This window comes from Melitaea cinxia, chromosome 18 (genome assembly GCF_905220565.1).
Source record: "Melitaea cinxia chromosome 18, ilMelCinx1.1, whole genome shotgun sequence".
Taxonomy (NCBI): domain Eukaryota; kingdom Metazoa; phylum Arthropoda; class Insecta; order Lepidoptera; family Nymphalidae; genus Melitaea; species Melitaea cinxia.
Genome location: NC_059411.1, coordinates 10,842,582 through 10,867,667, shown reverse-complemented (window position 1 = coordinate 10,867,667; position 25,086 = coordinate 10,842,582). Strand labels below are relative to the sequence as shown.

Here is a 25,086-nt window from a genome sequence, read left to right as displayed (position 1 = left end):
ATTTTGAAGGTTTTCTATCTACCGAATTCATTTACATTTTACTTTTATTTTTATACTAACCTACTAATTTTTACCTGTACCATGTTGTATAGTTTTATAGACTTTTAGGATAATCTTTTAAATTTGAAGTAGTCTTAAAAATGCATTGAACAATTGTATATGTTGAAATTGTTCCGATATTATTATGCATATATTAGGCATGAAACGAAACTATAAGTAAGAAGATTAGGAATAAATATTAATCAAACTAAATTTTGAATCACATTTATTTAATCAATAGAGCATTAATTATTAATGTGACTTAAACAAAAAATGAATTGTTTACAAAATACACAGTGTTTTTATTATTATTATTTCAAAGTTACTTCTATGCACTATGCGAGGTGCATAGAAGTAACTAGTATTTTATTGTTTAAATATTACCGAAATACTAATAAATTGTTGATATGTAACCGCGGGAACCAGTGCAGATACGAATGAAATCATACAACTACAAATAGATATTTGTATGGAATGTAGAGTTTGGAACTTCATTTACGATTTATGATTACAAAAACTAAGCCAACTGCAAATACTGTTCTAAAAAAATAAAAATTTACTCAGTTCTATATTTTCTTATATCTTAAAGTAAAAATGGAGTAAAGTGTTTCAACATTGAATTGATTTGACCTTCGTCAATTATTGCATTAAGCTTTGCTAAATTTACCGATCAATCGTTTTAACCTGAATGTGTCACTAATGAAAGATAATTTACGAAATTTTGTTATGGCAATTACTTATGTATTGGTGAATGTCGTGCATATCTTTTTTGACGTATATATTACTAGCATTTTCTGCGACAATGCACATGTCAAATTTAAGTAAACTAAACGTAGTGATTCCACTAAAATTGTTAATACTGTAGTCATTTTTAACAACTGTGAAAACCGCTTAGACCTCATCTCATTTTAGACGGTTACAGTATTATCATATATATAGTAATTGGAAACATATACGCAAATGATAATTTCTTGAACAAGAATGATGCTATGCTGTAAGCGTTGTTTATGGTGTAGTGACGTCACCAGCGGTTGAGGCAAAACCGGTCCCAGTCATGCGTGACCGCTACAGTCATACGCGATCCTGAATCATCCAGCGTTATGTTGCGGTTGCGATTTTAATAATCCACGACTGACGTTGATTATAACGAAAATGGTCAAGCTAATATATGTATATACACGTAATATTTAACCTTATTTGACATGCAACTGTAAATGTTTAATGTCGCGTTGGTCATCACAGAATTAAATGTTGTGCTAGCGGTCACGAAATCTATCTCAGCTCTTGACAAACATTTACTTGTATATGTTGTACAGATGTTAGTTTGGATCTGGAAGTTTGTCTTTTTATTGTGTTTTCGAAACCCAGCAACAGGAAGAAATTTTATTGGTACGGTTGAGTGTAAAGCGTTATAGAACTTTGGCAAAATATTTTAAGTAATATTTAGTCGATATCTTATTTTAATAAAGTTTCACTGAATTTTTCTGGTAAATTTATATCGTTGAGTAAAAAACTCGTAAGCGATATTAACTTAGTTTTAGTGAATATAACTGCAGCAATAAATTATTTTAATATACAATTTGCACCGCGAACTATTGTATGGTAAAGTAAACTACGACATGTCATATTTGCATAACATCAGGAAAACGGAGAGTTATACAAAAGGAAAATTATAAACGTAACTAGAGTATGTGTTATACGCCTAAAGTTAACTAACTTACTTACTTGCTAATAGTACTTTATTGATTTGAGTTATTATAATTAGTCATAATATAATAATGTAATATAAATTGTATGTTTCCCAAATAAAAATAAAATAAAATAAAAAGTAAAACATTTTATTTATTTTCTTTAATGGTATTTATTATTAGGATAAATTGTTATTCTTTTTGAAGTTCTTTGGTTAATTTTTGTATACTTTTTTGTGTAGGTATATTAATTTTTTCTTCTTTAACACTATGCCATTATTTTGGAATCATTAAAAAATGTAACTTACTCAATAATAATTGTGTTTGCTCGCAAACGAGAAAAACCGACTTCTATTACATCGACAATTAGTAATACCACGTAAGTAAAGAAATAATTGTGTTTGCTCGCAAACGAAAAAAACCGACTTCAATTACATCGACGAGTAATACAACGTAGATCGACGAAAAAATACTCAAGTAACTGCGCGTTATCAAAGATTACTCAAAAAGTAGTTATCAGATCTCAATGAAATTTATATGTGACCACATGACAAACATCAGCTTTCGATTAAATTAAAAATTATTAAAATCGGTACACCCAGTAAAAAGTTATTGCGGATTTTCAAGAACTTCCCTCGATTTCTCTGGGATCCCATTATCAGATCCTGGTTTCCTTATCATGGTACTAAACTAGGGATATCTTCTTTCCAACAAAAAAAGAATTATCAAAATCGGTACACCCAGTAAAAAGTTATTGCGGATTTTCAAGAGTTTCCCTCGATTTCTCTGGGATTCCATCATTAGATCCTGGTTTCCTCATCATAGTACTAAACTAGGGATATCTCCTTTCCAACAAAAAAAGAATTATCAAAATCAGTACATCCAGTAGAAAGTTATGCGGTATAATACAACGTAGGTCGACGAAAAAAGCGTCAAGTAAAAACGCATTATTAGATATAGCTCGAAAAGTAGTTGTTAGATCTCAAATAAATTTAAATGGGACCAATTGGCACACACTTCCTTTCGATTAAAAGAAAATTTGTCGAAATCGCTCCACCCAGTCAAAAGTTCTGATGTAACATACATAAAAAAAAAAAAAAAAAAAAAAAAAAAAAAATACAGTCGAATTGAGAACCTCCTCCTTTTTTGGAAGTCGGTTAAAAAGTAAAGTAAAAGTAACGAACGCACTAGTCGTCACTACGATTTTCGAGGGTTTCCCTCGATTTCTCTGGGATTCCATCATCAGATCCTCGTTTCCTTATCACTTTCCTTATAACACCTAACCTTTCCGACACAATATACATATATATACATACGGTCGAATTGAGTAACCTCCTCCTTTTTTGAAGTTAGTTAAAAATAATTATAATACATTTTATTTATTACATTTTTATATCAAACATAATTCCATATAAATATGTACTGAATTTATTATTTAAGTGCTTTTTAGTGGCCTTATTTTTAGCGTGACCTGTTTTTATTATACAAAAACAAATGTCAAAACTAATGGTCGAAACAAATGAATATTATTATAATACGTACGACGTATAAAGACGTACCTACATATACAATGAATCGTTTATTTCGTTAGACGAGAAGTAAATAGATGAGTTACTTAGATACATCGAATGCCATTGATATAACGCGTACAGAAATAGCTCGACTAACCACAATCAATTATAATTAATAGTATATGCTTATCGCTAAAGTTTCTCGTTGTGTCGTTTTACATATGAGAAATAAATAACTTTATATAAAAGATTAATAACTGATCTTATAAATATGTATATTCTTATAAGGCAAGGAATTAGAAGTACAAAGAAAATGCCTTGCCATTTGTGGTGACATTTGGCGTCTAGATATAATTTGTACCGTACATTAAGCAATTTAAATTCCTAAATACCTATAATTGATGAAGGTTTTATTAATTTTATACATATTATACTAAAATATATTTTTACAATTAATATATATAATAACTTATACTACATGTAGTAAATAACTGTGAAGACATTGATTAAGTTTCCTGAAATCACGAAGTGTCTCTTTTATGAAAAAGGACAAAAATCAGATTTTTTAAAAGAAAAATAAACTTTCTGTACAAAGGCCAATGATAAGTGAAACATTTACGCATAAAAAGCAATTAGCTAGTGTGTGTTGGAAGGAAAGGAACAGGAATGCGCGCGACCGTTAGCGTCCGGTAGCCAGCACCAGCTAGACCTAGTTGGTGATAGACCAACCCCAGTGCAGTTAAGACACCCAATCGTACGATTACTATAAAATCACATCATGGTGGAATGTCTCCTCAATGAACCTCAAATTTTAAAGAACTTGGAGGTTGTAAACATTATTATGCGATGACGATTACATTAATTTTCTTCTATGTAACATGTGTGATGTTCCTATGGAGTGGCATAGTCCTTGTGAACTAAAACTCGTTAAACAAAGAAAAAAAAATACCTTATAAGGTTTAGGAGTTATTACTCACTGAAGCCAATATATTAAAAGCCACAATCCTATTTATAGGTTTACGTCCTATATATTATTATTTTTAATCATGTCTGTTATAGATAACGTAGATTTGCGTGAAAATCCTAAGTGCTTTCAAAAAGGTTTTATTATTAAAGCCCTGGAACATTATCGCATAACAGTAGTGATAACCATGTAACTTCACTGACAGGCACATCCTGATAATGTCTAAAGCTCTCTTGAATAGTTATAATGTATGGAAATTAATCAGGTTTCTAATTATCTAAATTACATTACACGTTCAAGGGGAAAATTATCTTTTTAGTAATGTTACCGAAATGAGTAAACTTAACTTGCTTATATCTGAATTTTACCAAAAACGTACAATTACGAATAAATTAGCCGTGAAACTAAGCCGGTTCGCCGCGTCTTTAAATTGACTTTGATAGTCTATATTCAGATTAAGTCGTTAGTATTAAATAACTTTGAATGAGTTATTTTACTGAGATAGGGCACAGCAGGAAATATATGGCTAAAAACATAGAGCAACTCGACTGGGGTAGTTTACAGAAGATAACAGCCAAATAACTGCTCTCAAATATTATTGTGTACCTAAGGTGAGCAAGGTAGCCACAGCTCCTGGAGTAGGTAAAATAAATACATTCGAATTGAACCGCCTCCTGTTTCGATGTCAGTTAAAAAAACCTATGCTAAAATTATAGTCAAGTCAATGTCCTGGATACCAATTGGATAGGCACCTCATCAACATTGAGGAACAATGAACGGATGATAACGCCTTATCTCTGTCGCTTGACGGGGAAAAGGCGCCGGAAACATACGACAATATGGCGGCTTCTCGGTTTATGCGCGTACGCAATATATACGATATCAACTACTTGAAAGACGTCTGGGCAAACTGCAATAAACACTGATAAAAATAAAAATAGAATCGTTGTAAAAATGCCTTTTTCAGAAGTCTGATATATACGAGAAAATATACAAGCATAATAGCGAAGCAATATTAAAAATCTAGTAATATTATCAACGGTTATCGCAAATAGATAAAACATGTAATTACAATATACAAATAAGTAATAATCTATTAGTTATGTAACTGATAAAGATTTCTTTGCATAAAAACAATATACCTACATACTTACTTTACATTGCTTAAAATTTTATCATAGTAAATGTTTCATCGAGTATTTTCTTTTTTTTAAACATTAATTATAAATATTTATTTTTCTAAGCTGAATCAATTTGTATTATTAATAAAGATAAATATACTTTAGTGAGAATTTTCTACAACACGCTCTTTAATTCATTTCCTTTTATGTCATAAAGTGTGGTATTTAAGTGGACTATACATTCAACCAGTTCGAACGACTTACAATTAAGGCGTGACTGTGCAGGTGAAACCAGGTTTTGCAACATAGTTTCATAGATCACTCAATTTCCTTTCTCTTCAATTAACATCATATTTGTAAATGCGAATACTATTTGGACTATTACTACTTGGAATATTAGAATCAGCAAATTAAAATGGCAGTGGCCTGGCCATAATGATACACAACAGATGTTCGTTTGGGCTGACATAATATCTAAGAGTAGAGTCAATGTATTGTGACGCGTCCTCCAGCCCATAAGATCAATAAAAATCTGTGCAAGATTACTGCCATTGGAGGTTGAATGGGGATCGCGGACAATCGGGATATTCAGCGCTAACTGAAAAAGGATTATGACTAATAGTGGACTGTGACAGCGACAACAAAACAATATAAATTTAGTGCTGTATGTCACGTTTTGTGGTTCAATATGGCTAAACAAAGTGAAGCAGATAAAGTACGTAGGTGTACGATGAGAAAGCAGATATGGCATGATGCATATTTAATTTGATTGTGATGCTTAATTAATTTGTTAGACGTTTTACGCTAATATCTACATTATTACGCATCGCATCTTTTGTAATTGTTTTGTTCATCATCATCATCACCATCATCATTTCAGCCTATTGCAGTCAACAGCTGGACATAGGCCTCCACAAGTTCGCGCCAACAATGGCATGAACTCATTTGTTTTGCCCATAGTCACCACGCTGGGCAGGCGGTTTGGAGACCGCAGGGCTAGCTTTGTCGCACCGAGTACGCTGCTGCCCGTCTTCGGCCTGTGTATTTGAAAGCCAGCTGTAGGATGTTATCTCCCATCGGTAGGCTTTATAAGTTCCAAGGTGGTAGTGGAACTGTGTTATCACTCAGTCACATCTTACGACACCCACGGGAAGAGAGAGGATGGACATTTTTATTTTTTTTAGTATCGCAGGGGAACCCAATTACGGGTGATATCCAGGACGCCCGGATAGGCAGTCCTAGACCGTATGTCGGCTTCGGCGCTTGGGGGTGCAATACCGAGCAAACCCCTGCGGGAGCCTTCAGCCGCTTTAATTGGAGGGTTCCGGATCTGCAGGCAAAAGGATTCCTCCAGCGACCGGCTGGCCTCGGCGAAAAGGCCAGACTTCTCCTCCATTGGGGACTGTCCGGCTCACCTCTGAACAATTCCGATGACGCCATGTCTAGCAGGACCGGGTTCCCATCCCGGCCCGACACGAGCACAGGAGCTTTATTGGAGGCGCATTAAGTCGCACCTCCTACGCACCCCCATTTGTCGCCTGCAGACGTAGGCCTTCGTTGGTGGCCTCCTCTCTAATCCGCTCGTCGTTCTCCTTTTGGGACATTATTGTCTCGCAGAAGGAGACCATCGCCGTCCAGGACTCATCGTCGCCGAGCATCGCGGAGGGGGGTGGCCATATTCTTTAATGCCGTAACCGCACAGCAAATTGTTTGTTATCTGTTATAGATTCGTAATAACTACATTATTTTACACAATACGAATTATTTTTAAATTATTTTAATTAATTTTTAACAATATTTAATGCATAAAGAGTAAAACCAATATTATACAAATCATTGTTCGTCTTGTTGACTACAGTTCATACTTATTTATCACGCATACACAATGCAATTTACATTATAATATTGTTCATTGAATAGATACTGAATTATTCATACTATTGGATAACAGTGGGCGAATATCGTCCGCCATTTTGAAAGTTATCCCATGCTATTTGCGTAGGTGCGATTTTATGGTCACACTAATACTTTGAATTTATTTAGTTAACTTTTTTCATGCGATCCCATAAAGATAATGATTATTAACATTTCAACAATGTAAACATAGGGGCGTGGACAGCGTATGAATTAATTTAAATAGAATGGTGGTGTTGGATTGATTAAGTGTATACCATTTTATTTTATTTCCTTTTTTTCGAGCCATTGTAAATAAGGTATTTTATTTATAGATATTAGATATTTTATTTATATATAGGTCGGTATTTATAAGGCTTTGACTTAATAATATCAATTTTAAATACATAGAAGATCGTTTCTACAATTTAGTATATCATTAATATGTACGGCAATAAAGAATATACCCCTTCTCTTCCCTTGGGTGTCGTAAGAGACGACTAAGGTACAACCCGCTTGCCCAGCGTGGTGCAAACTGTGTGCAGCAAAACACATGACAATTTTGGCGCGAACGAGCGAGAGGCCTATGTCAAGCAGTGGACTGCTATAGGCTGAAGTGATACAAAAAAAATCGATATATGAGTGCCACATGAACTCAGTGAAAGAAAATTAATGGACCGTGTACTAATTTGCGGTTTTCTCTTAAGACGTAATGATATCGAAGCAGTTTTAAAGAGGTTGATCACTGGTGACAAAAAATTGATCACCTACGATAAGAATGTACAAAAAAGACCGTGGTCAAAGGACGGTCAAGCTGTACAGACTATCGCGAAACCCGGGTTGACAAGCAATAAGGAGATGTTGAGTGTGTAGTAGGATTGAAAGGGCATCATTCAACTTTTATCACCGGGCAAAACAATCGACTCGGATTTCTACTGACAACAACTGATGAGACTTAAGCCCAAAACTGAGAATAAGTGGCCAAAATTGATCAACAGAAAAGGTCTGTGTGTCTGTGTGATCTTTCATCACGACAACGCCCGACCACATACGTTTTTAGCCACCAACAAAAATTGAGAGAGTTTTACTGGGAAGTGTTTAATGCATTCACCATATATGCCCGATATTGCACCATTAGATTTCCATCCATTTCGGTCTCTGCAGAATCCTTTAGGTAATGTAAATTTAATATCAAGAGAGGACTGTCAAAACTACTGTCGCAGTTTTTTTAATGAGAAGTCCCAACATGTCTACAGCAACGAAATCCTGTCTCTACCGAAGAAATCGGTCGCAAGTTATCGAACAAAATGGTACATAATACATATTATTATTAATCTAAATAAATTTTGTATCTTACCTTGAATTTCTATATAAAATACGAAAAAACTTTTTCCTCGATCTAATATTATAAAGACTAGCTTAGCTAGTCTAGCTATTATATCTAGCTTAGCTATCATATCGATTACTTTACAATACGTAGTAAGAATCGGTAGCTCACATCATCTTGACGATTTCAAAAAACTCGCTTAGCATTACGTCGTCCGCGAAGGACGCGTGCCTGCGTACGCGCATCTTGCCTCCCGCTCGCACAAATCAACTCTAGCCCCGCGAATCGAGTATTGCTTTTATTACTATCAAAACCTGTTACCCACTCAACTGTTAACTATAATACAGATTTTTTTGAAGTAACTTCTTTACGCACGCTTGACTTGGGGAGAAAGCTGGTGAATTCATGACGAGAGCATTACGAAAAGTGTGATTGGGTGAGGCGAACGGAGAAAGCGAGAGGAGCACATATTGTCTCTCTCTTTTTCACATAGCCAGTTACGTTTCGTATATCTAAGACACAGTGCAGGCCTATTGCTAAAGAAGTTTTACTTCAGTCGTGTGGTCTAAAGCAAACTCGTTTTTTAAACTAGAATTTAAGATAAAGGGGAATTAAAAAATTTATAACCAACTGCCAATAACAATTTATATATGTGGATTGTATTATTGGCTAAGATCTAGATTAGGTAAAACCGAATTTCGTGCTTCCGCCCTTGCGTGCGAAAGCACGCTCACTCATGCTCCGTACAAAAAAAAAACGATATATGGGGTTTTTGGGTGTGGAGGGTGGAGGGTGTAGGGGAATCTATACAAGGTAACACTGTCATACCTCAAAACCCCATGGTTATGGAGATATCCATGGTTAAAGTTTTGAGGTTAGAAGAAGAATTTAAAGCTATAATAATACCTTTGAGCTCGTACTGTTTGCATTGTGTGACAAATCGACACTTTTAAACAAAATAACGCGTCAGACATAATATTCTAATAAAATTAGTAACATTGCGTGCTAGAATATAGGTTTAGAAATTCGAAAAATACCCAAAACCGAATCGGAGCACCCCACTGTCCACGTGGTCTTGGTCTGTCCTACCCCTAGAGTGTTTTTTTTTGTGCCGCGGAGGCGCGGAGGGACCAGCCTCCGCTGCGGAACGGAGCATGAGTGAGCGTGCTTTCGCACGCAAGGGCGGAAGGGCTGCACTTCCCGTAGCGCCGGAGCCAAGCGTTCCTCTAACTTTCGAAATTCTTCTTCTAACCTCAAAACTTTTACCATGGATATCTCCATAACCATGGGGTTCCGAGGTGTGACAGTGGTACCAGGGGTAGCGTTCCCCACCCTCTCCCCCCCCAACCCCCCACGGTCCCGAAATTCGGTTTTACCTAATCTAAAGCTTTACCGTATTATTTAATTTAATCAACTAACTGCGACCCGAATTTTTTCCCACATTACTATGACCAGTTAACTTCATACCAAATTTTATTATAACCACATCAATAGTTTTGTGACTTACAAATATTTATTCACACTTTTACATTTTTAATATTAGTTTAAATATTACAAATAAAATAAGCAGTAAAAAATACAATGTTGTATAGGAGTCTAATAAGAATAACTAAATAAATTTATCCCAAGATGTAACATTAAATTCAACTTATGGATTAGATTCTGTTTTAGCTACTTGTGAGAAAACAAATATGTCTAATAAATAATATATGTAATTTTGCATTATTTTATCTTCTTTTCACAAGTATTATTCTGCTATAATATAATACTGAAAGTCATCTCAAATGTTTTTAACTTATTAAGTATGTCTCATTAGTTCTCTAATGACTATAGTAAAAAATAAACTGTTCTTATAACAAAAACTAATGAAAGGAAATAAGTAAGATTAAGATTTCCAATACAAATTTAGCAAATAGTTATCAAAAACTAATGCCAATAGGTACAGTAGTATAGGTAACTATAGTCACCATACCTAATTAAACATCCAACATCATTATTTTATTTAGGGTTTATTAATCAAACCTTAATAAATCAAAGGAATGAATTTATTATTATGATAAAGTTATGTAATGTAGATTTTGTTATAATTATCATAGTATACATACCTTAAGGGGACATAGGGGGACATTGTGTTATAAGGTGTGGGGAGAATTCCAAAATTTTGTGATGACATTTGAAAATATAATATGCCATTGAACACATAACGAAAATTTACGTAAATGTGATAATAATGAGACATACAACATATTGATATCACATTTACGTAAATGATGTCACGAGTTCACTAGGATATCTAGTTGTTAGGTAAATGGAAATAAAAATAATGTCAGGTGTGAAACTGCAAAAGATGTGAGGTCACACTGGGGCAGGTTTATAAGTGTGACTATCTGTGACACGGAAGGACCAGAGTTCCAAAAATTGTGAAATTTGTGTAACTCAATTTATGGATGACCCTTATAAGGTTATCTATATTTATAAATGGTTATAAGCTTATTGAAGTTTTTAAGTGATTTGTGGTACAAATGTGTTATAGGTACAACATGTGTTATAGGTACAAACAGTTAATATTTAGTTTAACTGTTGATAATTTGGTGTTTGTCTTGTTATAAAATTATCTTGTATTTTTACTGAATATCGCTTATTCAATAAATATATATTACATTATTTCAATTGAGATGGAAATTTTGAACATTTTATAAAGATCATTGAATAAACATTTTATAATAATTTGTGATAGTTCAAAATATAATAAAACAATATAGCAATATAAGCAAATCCTAACATTAAATATTAATAGCTGTTTTGTGGAAGGTTTGTTTCAATGTAAGTATTTGGATGAAGCCCACAGGTTGAAACCCTACTAATTGAAGAAGTATATAGGGAAGAGAACATACATTGTCTAACCTCCTAACCATGCTTAGATTCTTATTAGACAATTGTGGGCAAAAGTATGCAAGCTTGAATTAATACTGTTGATTTATTTTATTTAAATAATTTTGAGTGTAGCCTGCGATAAATAACATTAATCATATTTTTGTTTTAAAGTTGATCCCTTTTTTTATTGTTACAAATTTTATTTATACAAAAAACTTTAACCTTACAATAAACTCATTTCTATTTTCATTTCACATGACTCAACGTACAGAAAACAATCATAAATGTATTACAAATTCGCATAATGAACTCATCGGCTAATGATAGCTTACCGAAGCTCTCAGTCAACTTGAGCATAACCCCGCCGATATGCATGTCTCCCTTGACGACCATCGTCCGCTTTTCGTTCAGGTCCGTAACGTAGATCGTGAGGTTCCATGATCCGTCACCGACTACTTCACCGTCCGCGAGCATTTTTACAAGTTAAAATACACTTTACACTACAATGTCACTGTATCACTCTCGATGGCGCATCGCGTAAAAGTTCCTGAATGAACATTAACTACTACTCCATACGCCAAATGACATACGACTGACAAACGCAAAGAGTACTACTGGCGATGGCGAATGATGATTGGTGTTGTTCGAAGCTGTGAAAAGAAAAGGATAGCACTATTGAGAATGAAGAGATAGGCAGATAGGACCGTGATGAAAATTACTTATGGCTACGGTCTTATGTAATAAAATCGTGTACTGACAAGTGTACTCTGTAGAATAATGGTAGAATATGTTGTAATCGTGTGACCAGCGTATAATTTAATTTAAGAAATTCCAATAAGTTACAAAATGTGTGAATTTTGAAATAAAATTGTCACATATTAAATTTCATTAAATTTAGTAAAATATAGTTATAGTAGAAAACTTCTGAATTGTAGAAAAACAATCCATCTATTACGATTCGATATATAAATTTCATGAGAAAAAAATAAGTACACTAATTTTGGCTCTACATTAATTTGTATTGATTGTAAAAATACAAAATTTGTTCTAAGAAGAAAATAAACTAGCAACATTACTGTAAAAAACTAAAAAATCTTTTTGGAACCGAAATTAAATAATAATTTTAAAACCTAGATGAAGTAGAATTAGTTGATAAAGTAATAAAATTAAACATCACTGTAAGAAACTAAAAAATCTTTTTGGAACAGAAAACAAACAACGCTTTGATGTACTTTGTTCAGACACTTTTTTATACAGACATGGTCTTACGTATCTTTATACTCTATTATTATTTTGATACATTTCTTAACATTCATAGTCTGTCATTATCTGTAACATTTGTTTTTATTTTTTTTATAGTTAATGGCCGAGTTCCACTAAGCGTCCGTAACGACCGGGAAGCCCATTCTATCGTTCCACCTAAGGCCCGTGGTCGTCGTGTCGTGAGCGATCGCTCGACTTCATAGATGACGTCACTGTTCGCGACCACATCGCCCACAAAATATAGGTGGGTCAAAAATGGCTTTCATCAAAACGTGGCAGGAATCCGTGTTGAGTTAAGTTTTACTCCACTTACACTACTCGCGAAATATTTACTTATAACCCCCACAGCTGCATGTTTTCACCATGCCGCCATATTGCGACCGCACAGCTGACACCTTACAGCGCCCACTTATAAAATTCGCCTACAAGTACAACGCTCGCGGCGTTTTTTACCTTAGTGGAACGGTCATTTCAGCGGTAGTAGCGTTGGGCGTTATTTAACGTAATCGGTTTCAGTAAACCAGTTACGAAGCTAATAACCATGTACGTAGTTTCGCCGATACGAATGTAACGATTATTTTACGTACGCAGTTTTTTTTGCGTACGCAGTTTTATCAAAAACTTGACACAACGACCGGCGCATAAGCGTTTTACCTAATACCGTAACAGGTTACTAATATTAATCATACGCAAATACGCTTACGCGTAGGATAAAAAGAGATGGCTATAAGTACTATAGATGCATCTTTGTTTTCGAATATGCTCATGGGATTTTGTACGCAATAGACTATGAGCTTAAGTTTATTTTAATACGCACAGTTTTTTTTAAAGAAATTTTAATTTCGGTCGTGTTTCTTTTTAAATATTTTCGAATTTATTATTTAGTATTAAGACAGTTGACGAGTGATTAATTATTAACGATTAAGGTTATTGTCTCGTGTTGATGTATATACTAAAAAGTGTGGGTTTTTTGTTGTATTTTTAATTATAATATGTATGTATGTATTTCGAAAAATAATTAAAAACTGTACATAAAATCAAATGAAGTTCTAAATACGCCTGCATCGATTATTATGTCTATACAAAAATCAAAAAAGTAATTAAAATAACATGTTTTGCAGCCAGTCGTAAGCCTGGATAAAATATGAAGGGAAGTTAATTTGATTATACTATCCATCAATATTAACGTACGTAACTGCATTCGTATGTGTTACAAGTTATAACATATAACTACTTCATAACCATAATAGAAACAAAAGTAATATAACGTCGCCGTCCCGTACTGATGTTGTATACAGAAATAACTAGTTACGAAAAATAAGCAGTTTCGAAACTAGTTACGCGTATCCACGAAACTACGTATAACCGATTACACACAAAAGACGTTACGACCCACGACTAAGCGGGAGTGATTGATAGCGTTGTAGGGCTTAGGTGGAACGCGCCCATGATCTTTGGTTGATGTCAACTTGTCAAGTAGTATATAAGTCAAAGATATAAGTGTATAATCTATGGTCAAGTAGTTTACGTTTAAATTTATTTTTCATTTTGAAAAAAAGCGCGGGAACTTTGAAGTGAAAAGGCGGTCTTTTTTTTTCAAAAATATTTTATTTATTTTATAATTCATTCACTGGAGTTTTTTATAAATAAATACTTATAAATTAATCAAGAGATGGGGAGAAGTAAGAAAAGGAAAAAGAAGGAGGAAGATAACGCTGAGGACGACTCGTTGAGCTCCGACTCCGAGTCCATAAAATCTGTTGAGCTAACAGACGCCGAAAGGTATGCCCCGTTTCGGGTAGCCGATTACGTGCGGCACTACCCTGAGAACGGGGGTAATTTTGACTATATTGTATTCCTGGAGAGTACAGAGGCTGACAAGCCAATCGGAACAAGAGACATGATGACACTCGCTAATAGCATAAAAAAATATAATAAAGGCGTGAAACAACTAAAACGCATTAATAAAAGTAAAGTTGGAGTTATCTTTGATAGACCTGCTTTTGCTAACGCAGTCTTAGGCAACAAAAAATATCTTGATGGGTACAAACTTAAAGCTTCCCTTCCGGCTGCCGCTACAGAGGTCACTGGGGTAATTTCTCATGTGCCTATAGAATTATCCAATAAAGAAATATATTCAGCTCTAACTAGCACGAAAAATATTATATCTATACGTAGATTTATGCGACGTGTAAGAGAAAATGGAGAAATAAAATTAATCCCCACAAAAACAATTTCTATAACCTTTTCCTGTCCCAATTTACCAGATAGTGTGGACCTCAACAGCTGGCGGTTCGAAGTACGGCAGTACATCCCGCCAGTAAAGCAGTGTCTAAAGTGTTTAAGATACGGTCATATTGCAAAATTCTGTAAAAATTCACAAAGATGCAGCATTTGTGGCGAAGGTCACAATTTTAAAGATTGTCAGACTCCTTATACTGCAGCCAGTTGCTGTCACTGCTCTGGCAATCACATTGCCATATCCCCTGCATGCCCTGTTAAAAAAGAAAAAATCCAGCTTAACAGAGATAAATTTCAGAAAAAAAGCTTTGTTGATGTTTTAAACAGCTCTCACTTTCCATCATTAAACAAAACTGATCAGTTCTTATCTCTTTTAAATTCCGAAATAATACTCAAATCTATTACAGAAGCTTTAGTAAAACTTATAACACTAAACAAAAATAATGAAATACCTATCTCTTCCCAAAATATTAAAAATGTCCTGCAAGATACATTAAAAAAGGTTACTAATAAATAATTTGTACTTTATGGATACTTTAAATATTGTGCAATGGAATGCTCAGAGTATTCTACACAATCAACATATTTTTAATTATTTCCTTTTGGACAAAAATATTCACATTGCGTTAATTTGTGAGACTTGGTTAAAGCCTTGTCAAAAATTTAAGATACGTCATTACAATGTAATTCGTCTTGATTCAGGAAACACCCACAATGGCGTAGCCATATTAATACATAGCTCTATTTCTTATTCTAAAATTGATACTTTTTATGATGACTCCATTCAAAATGTTGTTGTTCGTATAAAATACTCTAGCAACAAAGAACTTACTATCATAAGCTTTTACAGTCCAACTAATTGCAATCCTGCTTTTTCTAAATCTAAACTAGACAGGTTAATTAAAAGTTTACCAGAACCAATCTTCCTAGCAGGAGATTTTAATGGCCTAAACTCAGCCTGGGGCTGTTCTACTTCTAATTGTCGAGGCAAAGACATTCTAGAGTCTATCAATAACAATAATTTGGTTATACTTAATGACGGAAGTATGACCACTGTTGGTTCGCACATATGGAGACAGAATGCTCTTGACTTAACCATAGTATCACCTTCATTGGCTCTAGAGTGTGACTGGTCAGTACATGACGATCCCTTAGGCAGCTACCACTTTCCTGTAATCACAAAAATTTTACTTAATAACAATCATTACAATGCCACTCCTATTCCCAATAGTAGCTCACTACCCTGCTTCCCTAACCTGAACAACGTTGATTGGAACATTTATAATTTAAATGTCCAACTATTGCTCACTGAATTTTCTCTTGATACACAAGACCCCCTTCATAACTACACAAAATTTACAGATATTTTACACTCAGCACTGTGGAAATCATCTTCTATTTCTAAGCACTCTTTGGTTAATACAGCTTTATCTTCATGCTCTCCTTCTAACTTAAATAAAAAAAAAAAACTTCTTCCTTGGTGGAATTTCAATTGCACCAAAGCCGTATTAAATAGCAAAAACGCTTATTTGACTTTTAAATCTGATCCCACTGAGGCTAATTACATTAATTTTAAAAGACTACAAGCCACCAAAAAATATATTATCAGAAATGAGAGAAGAAACAGTTGGATAAAACTTTGTGAACAATTTAACAGATCGACTCCTATATCAGTCATTTGGACGTATATGCGAAAATTTAACAAAAGCTATTCTCCACCTTCCCATAACAACTCTGACTATTCTTGGATCTTTGATTTTCTCAAAAAATATACTCCAGATACTGTAGAGCCAGCCTTTAATCTTAATTCTTTCTGCCATATTCTTCCTAATCAAAATTTTATTATAAAATCTTTTACCATTGTCGAATTAAATTCTGCTATTTCATCCAGAAAAGACTCTACACCTGGCCTTGACTACATTTCATATAAAATGCTTAAACACCTGTCTTCTCAATCTAAACTAATTTTATTAAATATCCTGAATCTTCTTTGGGAGCATAATCTTATTCCTATGGATTGGAAGGTTGATTGTTTAGTACCTATCTTAAAACCCAACAAGGACAAGTTTAACTTTGATTCATATAGACCTATAGCATTGACTTCTTGCATGGGAAAAATATTTGAACAACTTTTAAAACAAAGATTGGAACATTTCATAGAGTCTAATCATATTTTACCTTCTAATCAGTTTGGTTTTAGAAGAGGCAGGTCTTCAAGGGAGAGCATTGCTCACTTACATCTTGATATTTATAATGCTATACAATCAAAGCAAGCTCTCGCTGGAGTTTTCTTCGATGTAGTTGGAGCCTTTAATAATGTTAACCATCATATTCTATCCACGGAATTAGCTGCGATTGGTTTACCTGTAAAAGTTATACAATGGATTTTTAATTTTTTGCACAGTAGGAAGGTATTTGTTAAGTATAATAATAGACTTATTGGTCCAAGGCTTTCTCATAAAGGTACATGTCAAGGTAGCATTTTGAGTCCATTGATTTTCACACTTTATATACATAGATTAAACTTAATTCTAGGCTCTCATATATACAATTTACAGTTTGCTGATGATTTGGTAGTCTATTGTTCTAGTAATAATATAACTACCCTAAATCTTAAGTTAAACGAAGCTTTAGTTAAATTAAATTCTTATTTTAATTATCTTGCATTGGACATTAGCTTTGAAAAGTCTAAAGTCATAGTTTTTAATAAAGTAGGGTCTGAAAGAATTAAAATAAACTATAATAATATATCTCTTCTTATCACAAATGAAGTTAAATTTTTAGGTGTTATATTCATGAATAACTTATCATGGAACAAATATGTAGACCACATAGTTGATAGAGCTCTTAAGGCTCTTAATATTTTAAAGTCTCTTGCAAAAACATATTGGGGTTCTGATCCAAATATCCTTCTTACCCTATATAAATCTCTTGTACGCAGTCATTTTGAATATGGATTTCTATGTTTTTCTGCTAATGACAAGTTGGTTAACAAATTAAATATTATTCAAAATCACAGCCTGAGACTTATCACTGGCGCCATGAAAACAACCCCAATTAATTCGTTACAGGTCGAGTGCAACATTTCCCCTTTACACCTTAGATTTAAATATTTGAAATACTGTTTTTTGCTAAAACTGTTTTCCATTAGTAATCATCCTCTAATTAAAAAGCTTAATTACTTACATAGTAAATATCCTGTAAATGCTCCATTAACTTCTAATAACCCATTTATTCTCTTCGAATATTCATTCATGTTAAATCTAAATAACCAACACAAAATACACAGTTCTAGCAATTGGATGTGTTACGAAAAGGAGTTTGACTGTCTTATTAATCAAATCGATATTATTATTGACCATAAGCTAAAAGAGCGCCAGGAAGTTTACAACCTCATAGCACAATACTCTGATAAGTTCAAACAAGTTTACACAGATGGATCAAAAAATGATATAAATGTTTCCATGGCCTATTATGTACCTCATCTGAAGTTTGGCCAAGGCGTCAGATTGAAAAAGGAGATATCAATATTTACAGCTGAAGCTCTAGCAATTACTGCTGCCCTAGAATTCATTAAAAAACAAACTAATCAATATTGGCTGATCATTACTGACAGTATGAGCGTTCTAAAGGCTTTAGATAATTATCAATTCAGTGCTAATACAAACTTCATCATTTTAGAAATAAGACATCTCCTTTATCAACTATCCAGAAGAAACTACAACATCAAATTATTGTGGACACCTTCACATATAGGAGTAAGGGGAAATGAACATGTGGACTTTCTGGCACGTTCAATTGTTGACAGTGACAGCGGCAGCCCTGTTGATGAGAATGTTGCCGTACCATACACTGATCTATTAGTTGCTATTAAATCAAAAATCCTATCTGATTGGCGTGACCTTTGGCGACAAACCTTGTTAAGAAAAGGATCTTGGTATGCTCAGATAAATCAAGATATTGGAAAAAGTCCTTGGTTTACTAAATCGCATCAACATAGAAGCAGAAAATATTATACAATACTATGCCGCTTGAGATTTGGACATTGCAGATTTAATGCACATTTGAATCGTATGCGTATCATCTCATCGCCCGTTTGCCCACATTGCACCAACAACTCTACACAGTCTTTAGATCACATATTTTTTGAATGCTCCGCTTTTAATCTGGAACGCCTCTTATTTATAGCCAACTTGTTATCAACTTCTGGACCAAAAAATGTCCCGCGCAATACACAAGATTTATTGACTAATTTGGATAACTATACTAGTATATTTGAATTTATTTGCAATACTATCAATGATATTTGAAACAGGATCAGGACCTTCATTCATCGGATGTGAAATTTTATTTTGATATTTCAAGCTTCGGCCTATTACAGACTTGGTTTCGACCTCGCCTATCACTTATAGACAAAGAAGAGTAGACGAAAATATGAAATTTCAGACTTGGTTTCGGCCTTACTCTACCAGTCATCGAATCAGAAGAACAATAAAGTTACTTCAGACTTGGCTCCGGCCTTTTGATATATCAGAACGAAACTTACAAATTCAGACTAGGCTGTATGGATTATAGTCCTTTGCCTTTCCCTATTGGGGATAAATTTTAAAACAACAACATTATTTTTCATTTATTCCAACCCGTGATTCCAACATTTCCAACTATTATATCAACAAGAAATATAGAAGTCGTATTATAAATAATATTAATACAAAACTGATCCATATTATGATTTTATGTTACTCATATACATGAGTAACACGGGGAAAAAACCTACGGAAAAGATCGCTAAAAGCAGGAATAAAGGTTTTTATCAAGCATTTATTCATATATTTTATTTTTTAGTATGAATTGTTATCACTATGTTTGAATGTTAATTCCAGTACTGTCGTGTTCAACGCCGGAACATCACTCGGCTATATCGTCAATAGATTCGCCGTCAAGAGATAGTGATTCAGATGCGGCTAGTCCTGTACCATTTCTATGTACTCAAGATGGAGCCGAGGGTGAAACGGACGTTGTATGGAATTTCTACACCCCAAAATCCGGAGCAACCAAATACAACGTCAAAATCACAACACCAGTTAGAAGAAGAGCCAGAAAATCAGAAAGACTTAAGAATATAGAGAAAGAAGAAACTAAACGTAGAACAGTAAAGCCTTCACAGAAAAAATATGAACTATTTCAAGAGCTTATCGAGTTAAATCATGATTTAAATAAAATTATTAATAAAAATGCGACTATAACAGTAGAAAAACCACAATCTGAAGAAGACATTTTTAGTGACGGTAGTGACAGTTCTCCTAGAAGTGGCTTAAAAAGTAAGAATCGCTGCTTAAGAAAAAATGTTCTAAGTTCTAAGTTCTTGAAACCGGAATCTGAAAGTGGATTAGAGTCAGATGATTCTATGAATGAATTTTTATTAAAAGCTAGTCAGGCAGTTGAAGAAAATATCTTAAATAGGGTACAAGTTGACCCTAAAAGGCCTTGTTTTGAGCCAGTTGACAAGAGCGTTAAATCAAGCTTGCATGTAATAAACCAAGATTCTATGGATGCTATATTAAATAATATAAAAATGGAGTCTCCAAATATCGCTAAAATAAAAAGATGTGAAACGCCTAAACTCAACAATGATTCATTTGATAATTTACTTGGTGACTTAAATGATAGCACAATAGAAAGTCTATCACAATATCCTGTACAGACAGATTTTGCTGCAGATAGAAATAATGTAAATCAATCAAAAAAAGATTTGAAGATAAGCATTGAGAGTCCATCATCAAAAATATTTAGTAGACACAATTCAATGCCAGAGTCGCCATCTGTTAACAACGGTGATAAACCTTCGACAAGTGGCATGGCATTTAGTAGATACAGCTCAATGCCATTCAATAAAAGTAATGAAAAAATAGGTATTTATTTGATTTTACTTAAATATAAACTATTTAATTTCTGTTAGTAAAAAATAGAAAAGTATGTTTTATTCTAATATTAAAATTAAATTAAAATAGTGTTAATCATAAAATTAAATTTTAATATTCAATTTTATTATTTCAGGTCTTGGAGATTCACCAATACGATGTACTCCTGAGGAAATCAGGAAAAAACATCAACAAGCAAGAGAAAAGCTTCTTGCTAAGCGAACCCTGCCTTTTACACCAGCTCAACAAATAATTCCAACCAAACCAACACAGGCCGCGCAGAAATTTGTACCTAAGAAACCTTTTCAACCTAAAGTTCCTACTGCACCCATTGTTACCAATAATGTTGATACTATGAAAATTACAGAATCGATAAAAAAGATAAGTGCAGATCAAGATATTAAACAACTTATCGAAAAGAAGAGACAAGAAGCCCTAATGAAGTTAAGGAGAAGGCATACTCAAAAAAAATGTTGAAAATTAATATTAAATAAAATTGTGTGAATTATTTCTATATTTCAAAATAATTATTTTCTTGTACCTAAATGTAATGTGATAGTTTTTTTGTTTAATTTAGTGCCTTATATTCTCAATGATAAGTACTTTATTTATATCAAACATACTGATTTTTGAAATAAAGTATTGATTTCTATCTATTATATTATTTATTTTAAATTAGAGATTTATAAGAATGATATGTCTACAACAGTCTACGATAATTTCTGAGAACCTTTTACTAGAATATTAAAACAATAAGTATGCATCAGGATATTAGTGACCATCTTTTTGTATTTTTTAAATTCATTAAACTTGTAAGAAATTGATCTTTATGAAATAAAAAAAAAATACGTGTTCAAATTTTACACATACCTACGCATTAAAAACAAAACTTAGTCAATTTATTTGTTCTTAAACTGATTTTCAACGTTAGTGTCAAAAACTATGTCAGTGTATAAGTGACACTTTTTCACTGTCAATTTTTGTGGTGTTTTCGTGTCTTCTTTCATTACGATAAAATTTTTTAACAATTTTATTTTTTCGAACAGTTACTTGTTGAAAGAATTGCTCTAGATATGAGTCGAATATAAAACAAAATTGGGTATTACGTCCTAGTTTTGCTTTGAAAGTATCTATTTTATATACGCTGTTATAGTGAAAAAAGTTAAAATATAAATATTATGGCGCTTAATTGCTTTCGACAACTTTCTAAAGCCGTAAGAGGAGCTCAGATATCAATGATACAATGTCAAAGAACGATAAGCACAACAGATCCAGCAAGACTCGGTATGATACCGATTGTAGTCGAACAAACTGGAAGAGGTGAACGTGCTTACGATATATATTCAAGATTGCTCCGCGAGCGTATCATTTGTCTCATGGGTCCAATCAATGACGACATTAGCTCCTTAGTTGTAGCTCAGTTGTTATTCTTACAGTCCGAATCTAGTAAAAAGCCTGTCCACCTCTATATTAACTCGCCAGGCGGTAATGTGACATCTGGACTTGGTATATATGATACCATGCAGTACATAACGCCGCCGGTAGCGACATGGTGTGTTGGACAAGCTTGTAGTATGGCTTCATTGCTTTTAGCTGCTGGAGCACCTGGTATGCGCCATGCGTTACCTAATTCACGTATTATGATACACCAACCATCGGGAGGTGTGAGAGGCCAAGCTACTGATATACAAATACAGGCAGAAGAGATATTAAAGCTAAAAAAACAAATTAACAATCTCTATGTTCGTCATACTGGCTTACCGATAGAAAAAGTACAAAGTTCTATGGAGCGTGATCATTTCATGTCACCGACCGAAGCTAAAGCATTTGGTCTAATTGATAACATTCTGGAACATCCTCCTTCACATGCTATGGAAAATGAATGTGCACCGGCAACCTCAACTCCAAGTACAACTACTTCTACAGATTAAATATTGTAATAAATGATTAGGATATCTAATTATGGTATAATAATATAAACATGTTGAATTTTACAATTTTTTTATTCTGTCACAGATGTTTTTATCTTGTGAAACATATTCTTAAATACAAATAATTGAATATTTTAAGATAGTTATTTATCAAAAAGATTTTGTTTCTTGTATTTTTTTTTTTTTTTTTTTTTTTTTATTGAAAATATCCTACTATAGTTAAAAGTATAATTTTATCTGAATTTGATGTATAAAAAATAATAATATAGTGTCTAATTGCAAAATACAACATAGTCCTTTTTTATATGCATGGAATTATAATTTATTTCGGAGAACAAAATTTTGATTTGGTTTCATGTTTAATCCACTTGTAATAATATGAGACATTAGTGTACACAGGTAGAGCTGAGTACATAGATAATTTATATGATACAAGTCCTATGAGTTGGTAGTTGGCAGTCACTAGCCCACTTCCAGAATCTCCACTGAAAAAATAAATATTATGTATATGACTATTTGAACATTTGGCCCGAACTTTGAGAAGACTTATGTCCAACAGTGAATTGCGATAGGTTGAAGTTGGATAGTTTTATTCAATGGATAAAAATTATACCAATCTTTTTATATGTATAATATTAAACAAAAATTATTGTAGACGTAGACTGGTTTAGTGATCAACTGACGCAAAATGAATTTACGCTTCAGCCTGTAATATCCCACAATTGGACATAGTCCTCCCCATGTAGGAGAAAGATCAGAGCGTAATCCACCACGCTGCTCCAATGCGGGTGGGCGGATATATTCCCTACTATGAGTAACGATCGCTATCAGGTGTACATGATAACAACCGGGACCGACGGCTTGACTTGCTCTCCGAGGCACGGTGAGGAGCCCCACAAGAACTGCACAAACACCCAGAACACGGCAAACACCTGTATGGCCAATACAAATGTTTGTCATGTGCGGGGATCGAACCCGCAACCGCCAGCGCAACAGGTACAATCCATGGCTGTGACCGTTGCGCCAACGCGGCGTTCCAACGTCACACAAGTCTGCTTCGCAAAATGAATATAATGTAAGAAATCTAAATTTTGTGGCAATCTACGATTTAAATTTTGAACAAATTAGTGTTGGCGAACGCAGTGTGAGACGTCGTCCAGCTCACTGGACTGACGATCTACGTAAGATTGCCGGTGTAGGCTGGATGAGGATTGTAGAAACCCAGGATGTTTGACGCGAACTTGGGGATACCCATGTCCAGCAGTGGACTGCAATAGGCTGAACTGACTGATTGACTGTAGAACAAATATAAACAGGACGAGGTAGTCATATAGGTACATTTTCACCAATTATATTCAAAAATTACCAATTTTATATAATACCAGTTTATCTAGCGAACTTTGTGGCGTCATATTTTTTAATTTTGCAATAAAAATGTCGCGCTCATTAATCAAACTATAATATAGCCTAGGTTTACTTTAAGTTGGATAAAGTTACACATCTGCTAAAATTGGTTCAGTAGTTTCGGATATTGTCCGGACAAACATATTGAGACGAGATTTTTTTATAAATACCTATAGATACTTACGAAGCTGGCCTTGGGTCAGAACTCTTCAGACTCCCTGCACAAAACATGCCTGGTTTTAAATCTAATTGCATGCATTCTTGTCGACCTTTAAGGCTCTGTTTAACAGACTTCAGTAAAATTGTTTCTTCTTCAGTTACTTCCTACAAAAAAGCTCGAATATGTTAATAATTATTTAATTAGGTATTACAGATCCATCTTACAGAATGGTTTCAGCCTCAATTTATTTAGGTAATTTGTATTTGGAGGACTTCAAACTTTATTTTGCTATTAACCTCATAAATCGACTAATTAGGTAGAACAAATTAGCATTAGTTTGATAACAGCACAAATTATGCGAATACTTTCATTATCTACTGCTGACTGGTTAAAGGTACCCTCTTAGTATATACGCATCTCAAGCTCCTTTAATTATTCAATAACAATATCAAAAAATAATGGACTCAATTTAAACCAGGCTTAAAAAGTTAGTCCAGAGGGTGGGGCCACTAGATATCTGTCCGATAACTGGTTGGAACCGCTACGGGTAAGCGACCCCGGACTGCTCTAGCTGCTAGTGTCACACACCCCTTCCCGTGATCCGTGGCACTGGTATCCGTAACCCCAGATCCTTCTCTCCCATAAATCCTTCTCACCTATCCTTCTTCTTAGCTCGAATTCCCAAGGAGGGTTGATGTCAGGCAGGCGGCCGGTCGTAAAATATACATGCCAAATCATTATGTGACAAC

General features: G+C 33.9%; 2 protein-coding genes across 2 annotated transcripts; both read left to right on the top strand.

The window, feature by feature from the left end:
- Positions 1 to 19,789: 19,789 nt before the first annotated feature.
- Positions 19,790 to 21,494, top strand: LOC123662199. Its single transcript, XM_045597079.1, has 2 exons — positions 19,790 to 20,833; positions 20,979 to 21,494. Exons 1-2 carry the CDS (start codon positions 19,792 to 19,794, stop codon positions 21,317 to 21,319), a joined length of 1,383 nt encoding a protein of 460 aa, XP_045453035.1. The 5' UTR covers positions 19,790 to 19,791; the 3' UTR covers positions 21,320 to 21,494.
- A 308-nt stretch (positions 21,495 to 21,802) lies between these two features.
- LOC123662202 (ATP-dependent Clp protease proteolytic subunit) lies at positions 21,803 to 22,836 on the top strand. The gene has a single exon (XM_045597082.1). It carries the CDS (start codon positions 22,021 to 22,023, stop codon positions 22,771 to 22,773), a length of 753 nt encoding a protein of 250 aa, XP_045453038.1. The 5' UTR covers positions 21,803 to 22,020; the 3' UTR covers positions 22,774 to 22,836.
- Positions 22,837 to 25,086: the final 2,250 nt, after the last annotated feature.